General features: G+C 41.6%; 1 protein-coding gene across 1 annotated transcript in view; it reads right to left on the reverse strand.

Moving 5' to 3' along the window:
* Positions 1 to 12648: 12648 nt before the first annotated feature.
* CDKL4 (cyclin dependent kinase like 4) overlaps positions 12649 to 20161 on the reverse strand; it is a 33445-nt gene continuing 25932 nt past the window's right edge. The window contains exons 7-8 of the mRNA XM_008700201.2: positions 18618 to 18674; positions 12649 to 13295 (exon numbers count right to left, since the gene is read on the reverse strand). Of these exons, the coding sequence (XP_008698423.1) occupies positions 13032 to 13295; positions 18618 to 18674 (321 nt within the window). The 3' untranslated portion in view covers positions 12649 to 13031. The remainder of the gene's footprint in view (positions 13296 to 18617; positions 18675 to 20161) is intronic.

A 20161-nucleotide genomic window follows, 5' to 3' on the forward strand; every position in this document is an offset into this window, starting at 1 on the left:
ATGGAAGTTTCAATTTCACTTGTACTTAATGGCTATCTTTCAGCCATTCTTCCTTGTCGATGTTAGTGATCAAAGGGCATGTTGTGCACTTACTGGGCAAAAATGATATTCTTTCTCTTCGGAGTGGAATCCAGCTTATCTATTTATGGCATGCCATAATCTGTGGCAACAAGGAGTCTAAAGTGCTTACAAAGGCAAAACAAAACAACAGCAATAACAAAGCCAGTACCAAGCCCAGTGTTGAATAACGTAACCCCCCTCGTACCTCTTACGTATTTTTGGATTGCTGAGAAAGGGACAGCTGAGCTCTTGCAAAGCAACTGCGCTCTTAGGATTTCACACTTGCCACCACGGAGCTAGCTCTCTGTAGAGAGCTCTGTAGACAGGTTGGAGAAAGGAGATATTAAGAGTAGATCGGGAAGGTGGAAGGACCCAGGACTAGTCCCTTCCTTGTGAGGCAGTCAGAGCATGATCCCTAGCTAGGTTCTTGCTCTGTCCTCGTTTCTCTATTCAGTCTATGACAGACCTGAGAAAAAGAGAGGAGGTGGACACAGGTACAGGACAAGAGAATAGTGACAGTTGTTTTGTCTATATCATTTCATAAAGTATTGTAGCCAGAAGGATCCTTAAAAACATCGAGGGGCCAGAGAGACACAAGAGAACACGCTTAGCACAGAGCAGTTTGCTGGGGTGGGCTCTAGAACCCTGGGGTGGGCTCTAGAACCCTGCCCACGCTATTTCCCCTTGCCTGCACAGCTCTGGTGCGTGCTCTTTGTAAGAGATGTTGGCCGGGCGTGTCACTAGTACATTTTTTTTTTTAAGATTTTGTTTATTTATTTGACAGAAAGAGAGACAGCCAGCGAGAGAGGGAACACAAGCAGGGGGAGTGGGAGAGGAAGAAGCAGGCTCCCAGCGGAGGAGCCTGATGTGGGGCTCGATCCCAGAATGCCAGGATCACGCCCTGAGCCGAAGGCAGACGCTTAATGACTGAGCCACCCAGGTGCCCCCACTAGTACATTTTTGAAGCCCACAGTTGGCTGTCGGCCTATTTCTGCCTCCATTTTTTACCCCCTGTGGTAGCCTCCACTCCCAAGCCCTAAAGAGAGACCGGGGCTCTGATGTTGCCCTCCAGCCACTCAATAGTGCCGCCCACGGCAGCCCACGTGCCCATTTTCTCAGCACACTCATGAGGAACAGCTCTTGGGAAAGCTATTTCTTTAAACAAATTCACATAAAACCCGAACTGGGACTTTATCTCCCTAATCTTCTCAGTGGGATTACTCTGGAACCCAGATGCATTTCTAAATGTTAAATATTTAAAGTAGAATGAGGAAGAGATTTTTATCTCTTCTAGGCCAGACAGCCTCTGGGCAGAATTAGTCATGGTCTTGCTCTATTTCAAGTGTAAAGGGTCTAGATATAGGGAAAGGCAAACTGGGGAGTACCAGGGCAAGAGGGAAGAGGTCCTTTGTCCTGGGTTGGAAGTACTAGGAGCTGTCTAGATGTTAACCCAGCAGAGCTTTCTGGAGTTTGGGTGACAGTAGCCATGAGTTATATTATAGAATCTGGATTTGGAAATGGAAGAGGGGATTGCCAATGGATCCCTTGAAGCCAACTTGTGGCTGAGAACCTGTGATTTAGAGGGAACATTTGATGGAATCAGTTTTGGTGAGGGATTTTTCTTCTAAATGTGATTACATTAAAGGAAGAATGAAGAGTATGGCATCTAAAGAGAAGTCAGTCTCTAAAACAAATGTGTGTGTGTGTGTGTGTGTGTGTGTGTGTGTGTGTGTGTATTTTTAAGTAAGCTCTATACCCAACGTGGGACTTGAAGTCATGACACTTAGATCAAGAGTTGCATGCTCTGGGGCGCCTGGGTGGCACAGCGGTTAAGCGTCTGCCTTCGGCTCAGGGCGTGATCCCGGCGTTCTGGGATCGAGCCCCACATCAGGCTCCTCTGCTGTGAGCCTGCTTCTTCCTCTCCCACTCCCCCTGCTTGTGTTCCCTCTCTCGCTGGCTGTCTCTGTCTCTGTTAAATAAATAAATAAAATCTTAAAAAAAAAAAAAAGAGTTGCATGCTCTACTGACTGAGCCAGCCAGGTGTCCCTCTAAAACAAATACATTTTAGAGATTTATTTGAATTCAATCCAAGATTATTTGCAAATTTAGCTTATATAAGGTAGTGCTGGTGTTTTACAGGAAGTTCTTATATTAGTAAGATTAAAGACAGTATAATTTTCTCTGACCTGAAAATTGCAGGTAGTAGAAGGGAGAGATTAGCCAAATCCAGGAGGAAGGAAATTGGATAATGGAACAATTTCTGCTCTTTTCTGTCAGAGCAGAAAGTGAAGTGATGGGTATTTGGTGAAGGAAGAAACGAATGACAGAGGATAGGGATTCAAATCCAAGAAAAGTAAACGTGTGGCTAGAAAGGAGGATAATTATGAAGGAGGAAGGGAGGGACAGTGGAAAGGCGATCTTGAGATGGGGAAGGTGGCAGGACAAGTGACAAATGTCAGTTCTTCCCCTAGGTGCACTTCTGACAGTTCCTCTCCTTTTCTCTTTTCCTCTCACTGCAAGCATTTCTCCAAGATTAGGACTGACTTTTCTTCTCATTGCCTTACAAATACAAATTGTCCATACGATTTCAGTTGCCAGAACACACACATTAAGTTAAGACTTGTGTCTCCAGCATAGGTCTCCTGCTTTTTTCTCTAGTTGAGTTTCCAGCAGGTAATCATGCTGGACAAAGACAATGTTAAGCTTGTTTTGTGTATCCCCACACCTAAGATGCTTTTTCATCCACATTTCGTTGTACCTCCCCAGCCAGTTCTTCTCTCTCTGGTGATTCCAACCCCTCAGGCAATCTCTTGGACGTATAGTCCGATTATCTCACGATGCTGATGTTGGTGTCTTCTCTAACTTTTCTGGTGAGATCTTAATTTGTGGTTAACCCCATCAGGCTGTTTCTTCTTGGTGGCTATGTATTCCCTTGAGGGCTTGTTTTCTTCTGTGTCTGCCCAGTACTTGATAACTTGATCGTGTTTGCTAACAATAAGCAAATATTTTAAATAATACCAATAAATTCAACTGACGTAAAAAGAAAAACGACATTTTTATCTGCTGGAGGATAAGGGCCTTTTCATGTTGGAAATGCAAAAGCCACTTCATGGAAGATATGAGTAGTTGAGGAGGATCGGGTCTCACACTTTTTTTGGGAGGAAACTTGGCAATCACTAAAAAAAAAAAGTCTAGATCGTTGCCAGAGGGGAACATGGTGGGGGATAGGCCAAATAGGTGAAGGGGATTAAGAAGTACAAATTTCCAGCTAAAAATAAATAAGTCATGGGGATGAAAATACAGCAGAGGGCATATAGTCAATAATACTATACTGACTTTTATGGTGACAGCTGGTAATACGGTAACTGTGATGAACATTTTGAACTGTATATAAATGTCGAGTCACTATATTGTTGTACGCCTGAGACTAATATAGTATTGTATGTCAACTATACTTCAATTAAAAATAATAGATAGGGGCGCCTGGGTAGCGCAGTCGTTAAAGCGTCTGCCTTCGGCTCAGGACGTGATCCTGGCGATCCGGGATCGAGTCCCACATCAGGCTCTTCCGCTATGAGCCTGCTTCTTTCTCTCCCACTCCCCCTGCTGTGTTCCCTCTCTCGCTGGCTGTCTCTCTGTCACATAAATAAATAAAATCTTAAAAAAAAAAAAAAAATAAAAATAAAAATAATAGATAAATAGTCAAACTAAAAAATATTCTATGGATTTCTTTCAAAGGACCACATATTAATGTAGAAGTTAATATATTCCCAAAGTTCTAGAGGGTAATAAAAGTAATAATCATTATATAGCTCTCTCTATTACAAAGCACATTAACATCATCATTTCATGTAATACTTTTAACAACCTCAGGTGTTAGGATTCTCATTTCAGGTAACTGTTATTCTCCCTGTAGAGGCGAAGACACTGATGATCAAAGGTCATGACCTGAAAGTGGCAAAGCCAACATATGACCTGTGGTTGGATGTCTTTCTGGTTCAGAGAGAGGGAAAATGTGGAAAGACGATGGAACCAGTCATCTAGAATACTCAAGGTTGCTAGAGACCTTTTTGACTGAGAAGAAGCTCTGTTTGTGTAATGAGATAAGCCTTTTCCCTAAGAGCACACAGGATGACCACTAGCTGATGTCTGCTGAATGGGAGGATGAGTGAAGAGCACTGGTTAAAAACACCCACCAGGACCCAAACTGACTGATTCCTTTTTTGGGCAAAAGGTAGAAAATGAATAGTCTGACACCTCTCCAGTTATCTAACACAGACATGAATATTCTTCTTGCAAAAAGAAGGAAGGTTCCTCGTAGGCCACTGTAAAGAGATCAAGTAATATTTCTATCAAGAATGTACTCATGTATTTGGTAAAATCCAACGTGTGGATCATTTCTTCATTACAGTGTTTTAGATTTCCTGCATAGGGTAGTGCACATGTTTTATGAGAAGATGATGTCCTCTTTGGAAGCACAGTAGCCCTGACTAAAATAAATAGAATTCAAAGACAGAGGCCAATGTGTAGTAGGGAAGAATGATTTCCAGATTCCCTAGAGTGTATTTATAGTTCTAGGCTAAATAACATCAGATCCCTGATTTACTTTAAGTGTGCATATTGTTTGAGAACATGTTTCTCAAATTCAGTGGTATGCAATTGAAAAACATACTCTTGGGGCGCCTGGGTGGCTCAGTCGGTTAAGCGTCTGCCTTCAGCTCAGGTGATGATCCAGGTCCTGGGATTGAGTCCCACATCCGGGTCCTTGCTCAGCCGGGACCCTGCTTCTTCCTCTGCCTGCTGCTCCCCCTGCTTGTGCCCTTTCTCGCTCTTTCTCTGACAAATAAATAAAATCTTAAGAAAGAAAGAAAGAAAGAAAGAAAGAAAGAAAGAAAGAAAGAAAAACATACTCTTTTCAGTTATCCACTGCTATAAAACAAATCATCCCAAAACATAGTGGCTTAAAACAATATATTCTCATAATTTTGTGGGTGGGCTGGGCACAGCTGGGCAGTATGTGTTCTACTTGACACTTACTTGGCTATATTCAGCCGGTGGCTGCACTGAGTTGGAAGGTCCAAGAAGGCTTTACTGACCCTTTGGTGCTCTTCCAGTGTCCTCTTTGTCTTCACACAGTATCTTGTCATCTGGAGGTCTAGCCTAAGCTTCTTGACAGCATGGTGGCTGGCTTCCCCAGAGAGAGAAAGCAGAAGTTGCCAGGCCTTTCAAGACCTAGGCCCCCAAAATGGCACAGTGGGACATCTGCTGCATTCTGTTTGTCTAAGGAAGTCACTGGTGACAAGGTGGGGAGAAGGGAGGGAGTTCACCTCTTGATAAAAGGAATGGCAAAGGGTCATTACAAAAGGCCTGTGGGATGGGAGAAATCATTGCAGTCAGCATTGGAAAGAACCTACTCTACTCTTTCAACATAGCACTATTAAAAATAATGAAAGCAGAAGGGTTAGTTCAAAAGAAAAGAATTGAAGCATCTTTAAATAATGACCTCATTCATTATTTTACTAATTGTTTTTCTCTCTTTTGATCATTGGTCTAAGTTTGGTCTTGAGCCTCTTCAACTTTTTAAACCCACAACAGAAACTATTGTGATGATTTGGAATCGAAGTTGCAAGAAAATTTCATGTTTTGTAGCTCATGTATTGGGAAGGGTCAGAGAAATATTTTGATGAATTGAAAGAAAACGAATCTTACAGCCTCAAAGTAAATGTTCCCAGGAATAGGTATCTATTGGGTCGGACTGGAGAAGATTTTCTTAGTTTTTCCATTTGTGAAAATTGCCAACCCAAGGCACAAAAAGGAAGAGTTGCTATATCAACTGTTCAGATAGTCCAACGGAGAAGAAACAAAGTAACAAGTTCTGAAACTTACATGTGACTATGACAGTTTTCCTCATTTAAATACAAAGTTTTAGGCAATTGGACTACTAGGTGAGTTGAACAGAAATAAGAAGACAGAAATATTTCTCACTTTTATTAAAATAAGCTAAAGAACATGTTCAGGTTAAGTTATATATACAAATAGAAGGTCACCGAAGTATTTAAGCCCATTTTTAGGTAAATATCTTAAGCTAAATTTTTAAAATATTACATATATTTAACATCATAACAACTAAAACTGCTTTGTAGTGAATTGTTCCTGTGGTATAAGTTGCTGTTATGTGAATTATTGTGTGCTAATTATTATTATGGCTACAATTTCATGTGATTTGAAACAGACCTGCTTCTATACTAATATATTCTAAAATTGTAAGTAGACCCATCTTCAATGTGACGGTATCGAGAGACATGGTCAGTGACTAGTGTTCACAACAGAAAAGAAAAATTTTAACTTTAATAAATACAGGGTGTTTCTACTCTTGCTAAGTAGGATAAACGATTCTCAGCTTGAGTAGATTACAGGTTAAATATAAAGTAGACGGAACCGGAGTCTCTGCCGCTCAAATATAAACCGGATAGAATTCAGATATATTTGTACGGTTCCCTTAAGTTACCATGAACTGAAGGCATTACAGGTTTTGCTGAAGTTAGAAATGTCCTCAGTGTTCTTTGCCTTAATGGATATCTTAAATTAGTATTTCCCAGCATGTGTCATTTCCCAGCTAATTAGAGTTAGATTAAAACATCAAAGAATGATTACATATTACTCTGCATTTTAAAAGCACACCTGTTTTATTTACATTAATTAAAATTTAGTGATAATTAGCTTTAAAATCCATGTTAGTTTATAAAATTGAACTTCCATTAGACAGTTGTCTGCAAACTACTACTGATGTGATAGAACTAGCAGGGCGTGGTTGTGTGTGTGTGTGCAGGAAAGCAAGCAAGCGAGGGAGATATGAGAGACGGAGAGAGAGAGAAGGGAGGGGGAGAGAGAGATCTAGCTCCTGGCTAGATCATAAAACCCAAAATTTATCTCGATCTTGTTAATGAGAAAAGGTCTCTAGAAAGCCTCTTCTAGTGGAAGAAATGTCCAGGACAGAAACGCCATGTGCGATGGAGAATCACAGAGGTCCACAGCTGAATAGGAGCCCTAGAAATCACCTAGCTTCTCTCTTCCCTTATTTTTCAAATGGGAAAAAGAAGGCACAGAACAGTTACACGTTGTGACAAGGCTACACCGAGAATTGCAAGCCAGTCAAGAACCTGGTGTCCCAATGCCCAGACCAAATGATGTCTATTATTGTTCAACCTACCACTTGCAAAGACTTTGTCTTCTACTAAAACAAGAATGAAGTTGTTGAGTTCATGACTTTAATAGAAAACAAACACTCACACACACACACACACCCAGAACATTATTTTATTGTGTGCGGCATTTTATCTTTATGTCTTAATTGCAGGCATCACAAATTTGTATGTAATGCATTATAAACTGGAAGCTGGTGATTCAGCTAATACCTTACACTGATTCCCCAGTTTTTTCAAGATTTTAAGGCTTGTGGGGTTTTAGGATCATTCCTCTTCTGGCAGTATGTTTTAATTAATGATAAAAGTCTTTTGGTTTTGTTGTTGTTGTTGTGTTTTTTCTTTAGAGAATTCTTTGCATTCAAGTTTGCTCCACAACCAGGATTGGAAATCACTGGTGGTGACAAATGACTAAGAAAGTGCCATCTTTTTGAAAAACTGTGATTCTATGACAAGTAAGCTAAAGAACCATAAAAAAATCTTCAGAGTCGAGATTTTTTTCAAAATAACTTATTAATTTTCTTAGGTCTTGTAGCCTGGGGGATCTGCATGAGCACTGAAGTCAGCCATACGGCTCACTTAGAAGGGGGCTAGTCTGCTCTCTGCTCCTCTCTTCCTGTCCTGCCCAAGAGCTTTGTTCGCACCCCTTACTCAATTATCTCCCTACTCCAAAGCACGCAAAAGCCTCTCGAACACAACTTTGTGATGATTCAGTCTAGTTAAAATCATCTTCAAACAGTGACCCCCCTAAGAGGGCTTTGTGGTTGGGGGCAGGTTGGAACAAGTGCATTCAAATACCACCAGGACTGAAAGGGAGCCCAAAGGCAGAGCCCAAGCAAGCAGCCTCCCGGGCTGAGCAGGGTCTCCTGAAACGTCCTTTCTCTGGTGTATTTCCTTCTTCCCGAAGAAGCAGCAGGAGCACAGAGAACGAAAGCCCGCATTTTCAGTTCTCTGTAGAGTGCTCTGCAAACAAAACAAAACGCAAACAAAACGAACTGCTTGGCTGCTTGGAGAGTGTCAGGCACAATGCGGAAAGTCTGAGGAACTCAGGGTGCAAAGAGATCGTGCTGGGGTGGAGAGAGGGGGAGCACTGCGGCGGCGCCGCTCGCCAGGGTGGTGCAATATTTGGACGGCACAGGAAAGAGCTCTACACATAAATGAAAAAGCTTGAAAGCTGGCACGGGTGAGACAGGCCGCAGGTGAGCCAGAAACCTGACAAGGGTGTGAAGGAAACGCGTGCTTCCAGAGCTGTGTGGGCTTCTGGGAAGAGCCTGGTGAGTTTTACAGAGGTCATTCCTTAATTCGGGCGCTAGATGCCGAGGCGCAGCTGTCTTCCACGTGGCTGAGAAACGCAAGGGAGTCTGTGCAGCACCGAAGTGAGAACCAGGCGCTCGAAACAGAAAAGCGGAGCCGGTTGAGGTCTGTGCGCCTGCGTGATTCAGAGGCGGGTCGCCCAGGGAAAGGGCCAGTGTGCAACGCTACTCAGAGGATTATTTTTCTTCATGGTAAAAAGACTGCAACAGAGCATTTTCCTAAGCATTAGATGCTTCTCCTCTCCCCATCCCTCCCCTCCCCAGTGATCTCTAAATGATGGATTTGTCTATGGGAAAAAAAATTGAGAGAGAAAAACGCCAGTTTGCCTTAATTCTTAAAGGTAAGCAAAAATAAGAAAAGACAGTCACCCTATCAACCCTTGCCAAAAAGTCCATCGTTGTTTGAAGCATGATTATAAGCAACATGGGAACTGGAGTTGTGTGCTGTATTCTGAATTCCTGTGTGTGCGTGTGCTCGTGTGTGTGTAATATAATGTAGATATTTCGGAAAGCTGGGGTAGTATGAGTAGCTTGGCAATAAGGAGACTTACATGGTAAAAACACTATGAAAGTTTAAAAGAAATCTTTCAGCAAAGTTGCCTTTTATCTTTTATTTCTCATTCTCCTTGTTCCTGTGGCATGGTTTAATTAAAAATGCAAGAAACATACAAATCTGAAGAGGCGCACTCTTGATGATAAGATGACAATAAGAAGACCACAGAAGCTTATATTCACGCTAAGCACGTTAAATGGCCAAATAAGCCCACTTGGAATGTCCTTCCAGTGAGCAAGAAACTATTGTTGAGATGCCATAATTCCTAAGAGATGCTCCCAAATAAGTGAACAAGATTCTCTAGAAGTTTCCATAGCCATGTTTATAAGTGCAGTAAACTTGTAGAGGTGAACATAAGATGTTCCTGTGTTTTCCTAAAGGCAATTTATGCTGGGTGTATCGGTGCCAGATACACGGCATTTCTGGAATTATGTGTATTTGCAAAATTGGACAACACTCAGGTAAACATGCCAGACCCAGGAGCAGACAAGAGTTAATGAGATAATCTTAATATTTATTGAAACATCACTATTTTGTGCCTTTATGGCAGACAGCGATAGACAACCCCATGCTATTATTTTACATGAGTTCCTTGTTAGCAAACGAAAAGCCCATTAAACAGACTGCATCATTCTTACATGTCTAGGATAAAAGGCAGCTACCATGATGTTTCAAAACTTATAAACATATATGGATATATGCGTGCATATGTGTACGTATGTATGTCAGTGTATCTGTCAAGTTTACTTGGGAAAATATCCCAGTGTAAACTGGGCTTACCTATTGTGTTTTGTTTGTTTGCTTCTTTTTTTTGGTAGGAGACCCAAAGAAGTTAACTGAAAGATCATCTTTCTGTTGGAAGCATTTACAAACCTGATCTGATCGTGATACACAAGTTCAGGGCTGCACAAGTTCACAGAGGCTATAGAGTCAAATGTTTGAAAGAGTATCGACCGTGAACTAAATATTGAGGACACACACCCAACAGGATACATCTAGACACTGAGATGATTGAGCCAGGAAAAAGACTAAGAAACCGTGATGTTCCGAAGGACAGCATTAGAGTCAGCAGTTAGCGCAGGGCATTATGTCATGAGGATGGTGATTCCTTGTAGTTCCTTATTTGCTATGTAAATGTATGGAATTTTCTCTGGCTTGCTTTAAAATTAGAATCATCAATGTCTCATGAGACAGAGAGAGTTGAGTCTGCCCTGGAATCGAGGGTTAAACCTACGTGACATTTCAAGGTTCCCTTCCTACACCAGTATAAAATCCAGCATTATTCAACAGACCTGGTTACAATAGTGTAAATTAAAATGCAGAAACATAATGTCATTCCTTACACAAACAACAGCTAGGCAAGCTATTTGATAATGCTCTGAGACATTATGTGGTTAGGTAAACCAAAATGACATATGTAAATCTTTTTCAAAAATCAACATACGAGCCTACAAATTCTCTATAATCGCCTCGGGAGGGGCTGCTCTGATGAAATTGAAAATGTCTCCTCCATATGTGCTGTTTCAGACTCTATAACATTTAAAGAAAATGTTCTAAAAGATAAAGTTGGCCTGTAAAAAGCATGGGCAGAGGAATCAGTAATGATCAGAGCAAAACAATTCTAGAAGGCATCTTAATTTTCATATGGCTCATTTGCATTTGAAACACTGAGAATTCCTATCTCTCTTGTACAAAAATGTGTACATATTAAATTACTTTCCACTTGAAAGAACATTTTCCTAAATGTTTGGAAGATGATCAAATTTTAACTGGAGGACTTGTTTTCTTCCATCAGGTGTGGGGGAGATGTGGCTTCCTGGTAGGAGAGGCAACAGTTGATTCTAATAGCAGAACAAGACAAAAATAAGAAAGTAAATGGAAAAGAATTCCTATTTGTACAGTTTGATTTAAAGATGGTAAAACAAAAAGGATACATAAGATACAAAGATGTCAAAAGACATCAATTTAAAAATCAAATAGGGTTACCTTTCCAAAAATTGTGATATTCTGATACTTGAAAATTAGGTTCTATTACTTATTGTAGAATTCTCATGGATGTAGTTGATATATTTCAGCATGTTTATTTCTGAGTATCTAGTCAGTGTTTAAAAGGTAGGTGCCCATCAGCTGTCAGATAATATTTCCAAGAGTCTACGTTCTACGTATCTTAAATTTTTTAATTTTAGGATATTAATTTTAGGATATTTGGCAAAACAGTAAAGATTTAAAACCTCTTTACTATCAATTTTAAACAATATTTAGTCTTAAGGAAATTGTTGGTTACTCACTCAGAGATCTAGAAGTTGGTATCCGGGGGAAATTTGAACTCACAAAGTGAAACCACATTGAATGAAAAGACTTTTTGAATTTTTAGTTTATTTTCTGATACGGTAAAATGTTGAGGGAAGAGGCACATGTTCAGAAAGAAAACCAGAACCTGAAAGACATCCCTGTCTTCCTCTTGGCCTTGCTTTCCAGAGACTTCACCTGGTGGAGGGAGCTGCTCAGGCATGGTCTCAGTGGTGGGGGCTCTAGTAAGGCTTCCTGGGGAAGTGGGACAGGATGCAGTTGACTGAGGACAGAGAACATGACCTAAGTTCTGTAAATGAGATTATCTAGGTGTATGCTGCTCTTTGTGCTTCTTTGCCTTTTGGAGAAATAAAGCCCCTGATCTGTATCAGCTGTGCTAGCGGGTATTAAGGAATGGGGAGCACAGCTGTGAGCTGGAGACGTACAGGGAGCGCAGCACCCGCACCCCCTCGAGGTGAGGCTGGTAGACTACAGTCAGGAGCTGAGGGGCAGGATGGGGCCATGCTGCTGCTCACCCTCCCAGGCCAAGCGTGGGGAACCTGGGGAGATGTGCTTTAAGGAGACTGTTTTTACACACAATTCACCCTGTATTGCAGACTGCTGCCTCAGACTTATTTGAGCAAACCCTAATCTTTTGGTTAAGTCAAGTGCACTGGGCTTGACTTGCAAACACAGAACTTAAAACAGTAAAAGATAAAATGGCCTGTGTAGTACAAAATTTGAAAATCATCTTAACATGTCATCTTATTGATTAATTTGATCTTTCTCTCTCAACAAACTTTGATTTTAATGATCAAAAGGTTGAAACAAACAAACAAACCCTTCTTCCTTCATGGTAGACATGCTAATGAGAAGATAAATGACCAATAAGGAGACCGAAGGTGGAGGCTAAAGCAAACATGGAATGGGGTGATTGTCAGTCCGGTAACTACAAAGTTACATCGTCATTTATTAATAAGCAATGTTCTTCTATTTATTTATTTGAATAATATTTACCAAGTACCTTCTATAGGTCAGACAGTTTTAGGGGCTGGGGACATGGATGAAAAATAAACCCCAAACCAAAACAAACCTACGTCCATGGGGTTTATGTTTTAACTTCAAAGTTTTTCTGAAACCAAGTGAAGCACGGTCACCTAGAAAACTGCAGAATCAAGGTCTGTCGTATTCATCTTACCATTCTACAATATTGGCATATTTTAGGAAGAGCTTGGTTCTCAGGTATTTGAGTTTCATCTCTTAGTATCTGCCAGAGCTTGTCCTTGGTTTTGAGTAAAGGCCTAGGGAAGGCAGGCCTAGGTGCCTGCCAGCGGTAAAAAGACGGAAAGAGTTAAGTTTTCATACGGTGTGTCTGGAGGTGACAGAAGGGCCCCGGGATTCCTCAGTAACGTTCAAACTCAGTCCTGCTGAAACTGGGGTTTTATTGCACGAAGTTGTTGTATTTTGGGTCCATGATCTGGCAGGCGAACCATCCAATCAGCGTAGCAAAAAGTTGAGCAATACTTTGATTCAAGATATTTGGAATAAGATTTTGCAACAAATTTGGATATTTTCATAGTTTTATGGTTTTATTACATCAATCACCAGAATTTATTAAGATAAACAAATACAACTAAACCAGTGCAAAAAAAGGTCTTGGTGTCTACCGAGTCTCACTTTGAAAGGTAGGAAAAGGAAAGAAAAAGAATCATTTTTATACATTTTAGCTTTGAACAGAGGTACCTGCTGGCGTCTTCTGTTTCGTCCTTCAGTACATGCTTTTCTTTTAATTTGGTCCTCGTGAAAAGAATCAAAGTAGGGGCTCTCCAGTAGTTGGGCACAGGTTAATCTGTCATCAGGATTCATCTTCAGACACTCCTTTGAAGGAAAAGAAAGTATTCAAAGAGGGGCCTATTTTGTTACTGTGACCCGAAACTGAATAACTTGTCAGAGCAAATATGAGTTTAGAAAACCTTCAGGTGGTGTCTATTATCAAGTACTTGAAAGTTGTCGATAACTAGAATTGCTTTTCTTTTGCCATTTTAAAGTCTTGAGGGTAGAATTCAGTGTCTCTGGAAGGAGGCTACGAGTACAGCAGGTGTTTTTTTTCCCCAAAGATTTTTGTCGGAGAGAGAGAGAGAGAAAGAGAGAGAGAGAGAGACAGCAACAAGCAGGGGGAGCAGCAGGCAGAGGCAGAGGGAGAAGCAGACTCCATGCTGAGCAGGGAGCCTGATGTGGGATGCCATCCCAGGACCCTGGGATCATGACGTGAGCCGAAGGCAGATGCTTAACCCACTGAGCCACCCAGGTGCCCCATAGATTAGGTGTTTCTACCAATGACATCTCTTCATCACTTGTCAAAGCAAATAGTTTGTGGGACACGTCAAGTGTGATCCCGAGCGCGATCCCAGGACCAGCTGCATCAGCATTACCTGGGAACTTCTTGTCAATGCAGTTCCTGCTCGGTCAAAAGCACTGGGGGTGGGGCCCACAGGCCTGCATTTGATAAGCCCTCTGGATGATTCTGATACCTGCTCAAGTTTGAGAACCACCGGTTTAGGGAGATGGCTGAAGTATTAGTTTTCGTAACAAAACAAGTCTAAAACCTGGATAATTGGTGTGTGTGTGTGTGTGTGGTGTGTGTGTGTATATATATATGAATAACTAGAGGCAAAAAGGAAAAGGTAGCATCATGACCCTTTATATTAGAGGCTACTAGAAACTTCTAGCTTTGCCTCTGAGAGGGGAGGACTCTGGCCGCAGTGGGGTTGGTGGAGTCCCGTCACAAAGATTTTCTTCAAGAAGTCCTGATACTCTTTGGCCAGAGAATGGGGCTTTTCCCATGAAGAAAGACAGATTATGATCCATAAGGAATTAGAACAGCCGTAGAACTCCCAGGCACAGGAGACCTGAAATTTCTTGCCTTAGGACCATAATAGAGAAGTAAAACTTACCAACACAACAAACATAGTTTTGAGGCGTTTAGGTGTCCAGATAATTACGTTGACTGAGGCTGTCCCGCACTGGGCTGCCCTGTGGTGTCCATTCCTCCCTAATCCCAGCTGACCTCAGGTCTCTGAGATCCTTGCAAATGCCGCCACCCCCACCGTCTCACCTGCCCTTCAGAGCCATGTCTGATTGGACCTTGTTTTAAGAAACAACCCTGCTCGGCATAATCAGCACAATCAGCTTCACCTGCTCCTCCTCAGCTGCCACCTGCTCCAAGCAGACCCCATCCCAGCCCCACGTTAATGATCCGCACCATAGTTAAGTCTATCTGCTACTGGGGGTCTGACTCCTCAAACCCTAACACTGACAGGACTGTAACCAGCACAGAAAGACTGATATTCAAAGATTCTGAATATAAACTGTGGTAGTCCATTTCTTCATCACTTCGTTCTGGCTTTTGCCTCCATCATGGCACTTAAGTGACTCCTGTTATTCATACCTATGACTTCCATATTCATAAATCCAATAGGTAGACCATGTTCTTATCCCCACAGTGTTAGACACTACTGGCCACATTCTCCTCCTTGAAACTCCCTTTGGCTTCTTGATGCTTCCCTTTCCTTCTTCTTACCTCGTGACCACCCCTTCTCAAAACAACCTGTGTTAGTTTACCCTCTTCTCCACAACGGGTGGGTGGAACTCCTCCAGGCTCAGTCCTAGGCTTTCCTTTCTCCTCTCTTTTCTAGCTGATCTCACGGATTCCTAAGGCTTCAATTATTAAGGTTTATCAGAGACTTCCACATGTATATTTCTGGTCCAGACCTCTCCTTTGAACTCCAGACCCACATACGCAGTGGCCTACTTAACAGTTCTGATTTGTCTCAAGGGCACTGTTACGGATTGACTTGTGTCCCCACCAAACTATGTTGAAGTCCTAACCCTCAGTACCTCATCATGTGACCTTATTTGGAAATAGGCTCTTTGCAGTTGTAAATGGTTAAGATGAGGTCATACTGGAACAGGGTGGACCCTAATCAAATGGGATGGTGTTCTTATAGGAGGGAAGACAATGCAAAGACAGATACATGGAAAACACCAGAAGACAGAGGCAGAAATTAGAGTTCTGTTGTCACAAGCTCAAGAATGTCTGGGGCTACCCGAAGCTGGTAGAGCCCAGGAAGGATCCACCCTAAAAGCTTCAGAGAGAGCATGGCCCTGTCAACACCTTGGTTTGAGACTTCTAGTCTCCAGAATCGTGAGGATAAATTTCTGTTGCTTGCAGTCACCCAGGCTGTGGTACTTTTGTGACAACAGCTCCAGGAAACTGGTACAGATATCTCGTGGTTGCCACCCTCCTCTATCCACTCCCCAGATCTGAATCATAACTAAGTCCTATCAGTTTTATTTCCAATCATATGTTGAATTCATTCACTTTCTTTAATGGGCTTTCAATCTGTTGAAATCTGGTCTACTAAATACCTATGGGCTTTTACTTTAAAGAACATTTTTAGATTCTAAGGAAACGCTGCTAATGCAGAGCTGTTCCATGGGGCCTGGGCTAGAACGATATCCCATTTTGTTAGTTTTAGGAGCAGTGAGATGAACTGGGTGGAGTTGAGGCTTCGGAGTTCCCGACTGCCTGGATTAATACCTTTCTATACAGCAAGAGGCTGATGAATTCTCAGAGGTGTTCCCTGAGCAGAGTGTTCCCACCTCAGGAAAGGTTTTTAAGATGAGGGACGAGAAATCGGAACTGCAAAGTACATGTCAGGATCCTTTCAGTGAAACTTCAGATTTCACAGAAAAGCCTTAAAAATATTTCCAAGAGCCTACAGACTTCTTCTTTGGCCATATTAAACTGATACAGTGATAGGATGTTATGACTATGAAAGCAACTGAGAAATAAATAATACGGTGTCTGTTGTCTCATTTAAAACCTAATGGAGAGACACAAAAGCTGCCGTAGATCGGCCACTGCATGCCTCCACTGGCTTTGGCACTGTCACTGGCTGGCATTTCACCCATTTGAGCAGTTGCCTGCACAGATAATGGCCTAGTCCCATGGGATGACTACCTGTTATGGTAGCTGGGTTTTATTTGTTATTAAAGATGTCTCAATTGCAATTAGTGAAAGAAAGCCTTCTTTCGGGGCACCTGGGTGGTTCAGTTGGTTAAGTGTCTGCCTTCGGCTCCCGTCATGATCCCAGGGTCCTGGGATCAAGCCCCACATTGGGCTCTCTGCTCAGCAGGGAGCCTACTTCTCCCTCTCCCTCTGCCTGCCGCTCTGCCTACTTGTGTGTGCTCTCTCTCTCTCTCTGTGTCAAATAAATAAATAAAATCTTAAAAAAAAAAAAAAAAGAAAGCCTTCCTTCATCTAGCCTGGGGCAGGAGTCTAGGAGATAGGATGTGGCCCATGGAACAGCATAATCCTTGATGCACTTAGAGAATCCTTGGGTCCCAGGTCAGACATTACAGGTATAAATCAAATGGTTGAACGACAAAACTAGCTTCATCCAGAATTGGTCAGGCAAACAGGGTACTTCACCTTTGCAGCTGAGGACAGGCAGTTTGTCCTATACCTTGGAGTTTTTCTGCCCCGGAGCTGCCTTCTAGGAAGTTTTCTCTCTGGCTAGTTAGAGGAGTAACCAGCAGAAGACTTGGCCTTCACCTGAAAATGGGTTGGGTTTGTAGCCCTGGGCAGATACCCTCCCCGCAGGAGATCTTGCTAAATTGTAGGTGGGTCAGAGCAACCTGTTCAGAACAAGGTTGGGAAACTGAACTTCTAGGACAGGGCCTGCAGAGTGCTGGGTTAAGGCAGGTCAGAGCAGGGCGACAGAGAAGGCAGCTGAGGGCCAGTGAAGCACTGGTAAGGGCCGTCTGAGAGCACAGAGGTGTCAGGCTTTCTGGAGGACTCAGACTAAAGGAATCCAGCACCCTGGGTAGCACCTTGGCAGTGACCACCACTAGCACAATGGCTAGTCTACACAACTGACTCTAGATCATCCAGGTGGCTCTGCCTTGAGATCAGATACTTCTGAGTTAGGCTGTGTGTCATAATCACCTAGGGGGATGTTTAAAGATACAAATTCTTAAAAAATTATTATTAAAAAAAAGAAGAAATAATTTGTTTTTGAATGGCTATAGTAATGTTTATAGAAACATGTTGAGATTGTAAACTAACTTCCAAACCATTTAACATTTTCCTATATGCTCATTGTGTTTATTCGACATATGTATACTTAAAATACACATATCAAATGTCTGTGAAAATAAAACCAAAGACAAGGAAAAAAAAAAGATACAAATTCTAAGGTCCTGTACAGAGAGATTCTGCTTCTGTAACTCTGAGGATAGATACCGGGATGTATATTTTTAAAAAGCTCATTCTGATGAGTAGTCATTCTGATGAATAGTATGGAAACCACTGCTATAGATAGAACTTAATTGGTTGCTAAAGATAGATACCTTTACTGATATCTCCATCCGTATCCCACCAGGAGCTTTCAGTATCCACAGTGGATGTAAGAGTCACATCTTCTAGCATGGGTCAGTTGGTCAAGCATGAATGGCAGACTAGTCACAGGTGAAATTTCTTCTGCTTTTTATTAGAATTTGTCCTCTGTTTGACTATTTCTTTTGGGCCTAGTGGAAGAGCTATATCTGGTGTCTGCATGTCTCTGATTTTGCTTGGTGTACTAATTGTTTTAAAAAATGATTTTAAATTTTATTTAACCCAATGTATCTAAAACATTATCAGTCCAACATGTAATTAATATCCTAAAACTTCGTAGTGAAATATTTAATATTCTTTTTTGTAGTAATTTTCATAGGAATCTAGTACATCTTCCTTCTAATTAGCCATATTTCAAGTGTTCAATAGTAATATCTAGCTAGTGACTACCACCTTGGACAGTGCGGTTTAGACCTTCAAACAGTCATCCTCATCAATTTCTATAGACTGAATATACTGACTTAACAGTCAAATTTCCTAATAAATGCAAAAGAAGTAATGGTGTTCATCACAGCAAATGCTAATTATACTCTTCTGTCTTTGACTAGTTTTAATGGATATGTTAGAAAAATTACTGCTTCAACTACTGATGTTCCTTTAGCTATAATTATTTTACAGTTCCTTATTATTTTCAATGACTACTTGGCATTATTTGCCCTCACTGTCAATCCCTCCCAGAGTTACCAGCTTCAATTATTACAATTTGCAGTCAATAATGGTTATAATTGATTCGTAAGTACCTTCATGAAATTCAAAGACATGGGATGAGCATCTGAGAACTTTTCTTCAAGAGTTTCCTAGAAAACAAAATAAAGAATTTCAATGTTACATAACAACAAAGTTATGTTTATTTTGAATATTTTAGAAATAACACTTTGGAGAAAGACCTCCCCTAGTAGGTTAGATAATTCCTTTTAAGGACTTTTTTAAAGTCCTATTTTTATATAATTTTACACTATACTATAAAGGTTTAAAAGACAAAAACTGGAATTATTTTCTTTCTTTTTTTTTTTCTTGACAGAGAGAGAGAGAGAGCACAAGCAGGGGGAGCAGCAAGCAGAGGGAGAAACAGGCTCCCCGCTGAGCAAGGAGCCCGATGCGGGACTCAATCCCAGGACCCTGGGATCATGACCTGAGCCAAAGGCAGACGCTTAACCGACTGAGCCACCAGGCGCCCCTACAACAGTACTTCAACACCTGTGCAGATTTACTTCTGGGACGCTGGGAGCATTAATGAACATGTGTCAGCTGCATGTGTCTGAGCACTACGGAAAGCAAGAGAATGATAAACACAAAATTCAGAATAGTAGGGAAGGAAGAGCATGGGATCAAGGGAGGAGCACATAGGGAAGGGGGAGCTCCAAAGATAATGGTAATAGTCTCCTTTATGTTTTTTAGGGTTTTTGTTTGTTTGTTTTTTTTTAAGTAGGCTGCACACCCAGCATGGAGCCCAATGCAGGGCCTGAACTCACAACCCTGAGATCAAGACCTGAGCCAGGATAGAGTTAGATGCTCAACCAACCTAGCCACCCAGGTGCCCGGGTAATAGTCTCCTTTAACTAGGCAGCAGGTACTTGTGACTTTGTATTCCATGCTTTAAACTAAACTGTTATATAAATACTCATTTGTAATTCAAGCTCTAGTCTTGTTAATTCAATTTTAGCCTTTTGTTATATTTGTTAAAACCTTTAACAAATATAGGGGCTCCTGGGTGGTGTAGTTTTTAAGTGGCTGACTCTTCGTTTGGCTCAGGTCCTGATCTCAGGGTCGTGGGATCAAGCCCCGGGTTGGGATCCGTGCTTGGTGTGGAAGTCTGCTAAAGTTTCTCTCTCCCTCTCTCTCTGCCCACCCCCACTCGCTCATTCATGCCCCCTCTCTCTCAAATAAATAAATCTTAAAAGCTTTAACAAATGTAAGAAAAGGAAATCTATTATAATATATCAAGGTATTACATAAAATACTGAATTTAAAATGAGCAAGGTGTCTAGAGATAGTTAGGATTGTTCGAACCTCAGATTGTTCCCATAGCCATAAATCATGATGTGGCCTTACAGACTTTTCCCATCCCTGCTCCACTCTTGTACCAACACACAGCTCAAATGTGGGCACACACCTCTTCTGACTGTCCTTTCATTCTGCAGGCAGAATTTAAACCACATGGAGCTCTAAAAATCATAGCCCACCCTTAGGTGACACAGACAGGAAATCAATGTCTATAGAGAGTAAGAGTGTCTAGTGGTCATTGACACATTCCCAAAGAAAGGCAAAGACCACAGAAAGAGCG

The sequence above is a fragment of the Ursus maritimus genome, unplaced genomic scaffold (assembly GCF_017311325.1).
Source record: "Ursus maritimus isolate PB19 unplaced genomic scaffold, ASM1731132v1 scaffold_6, whole genome shotgun sequence".
In the NCBI taxonomy this organism is placed as follows: Eukaryota; Metazoa; Chordata; class Mammalia; order Carnivora; family Ursidae; genus Ursus; species Ursus maritimus.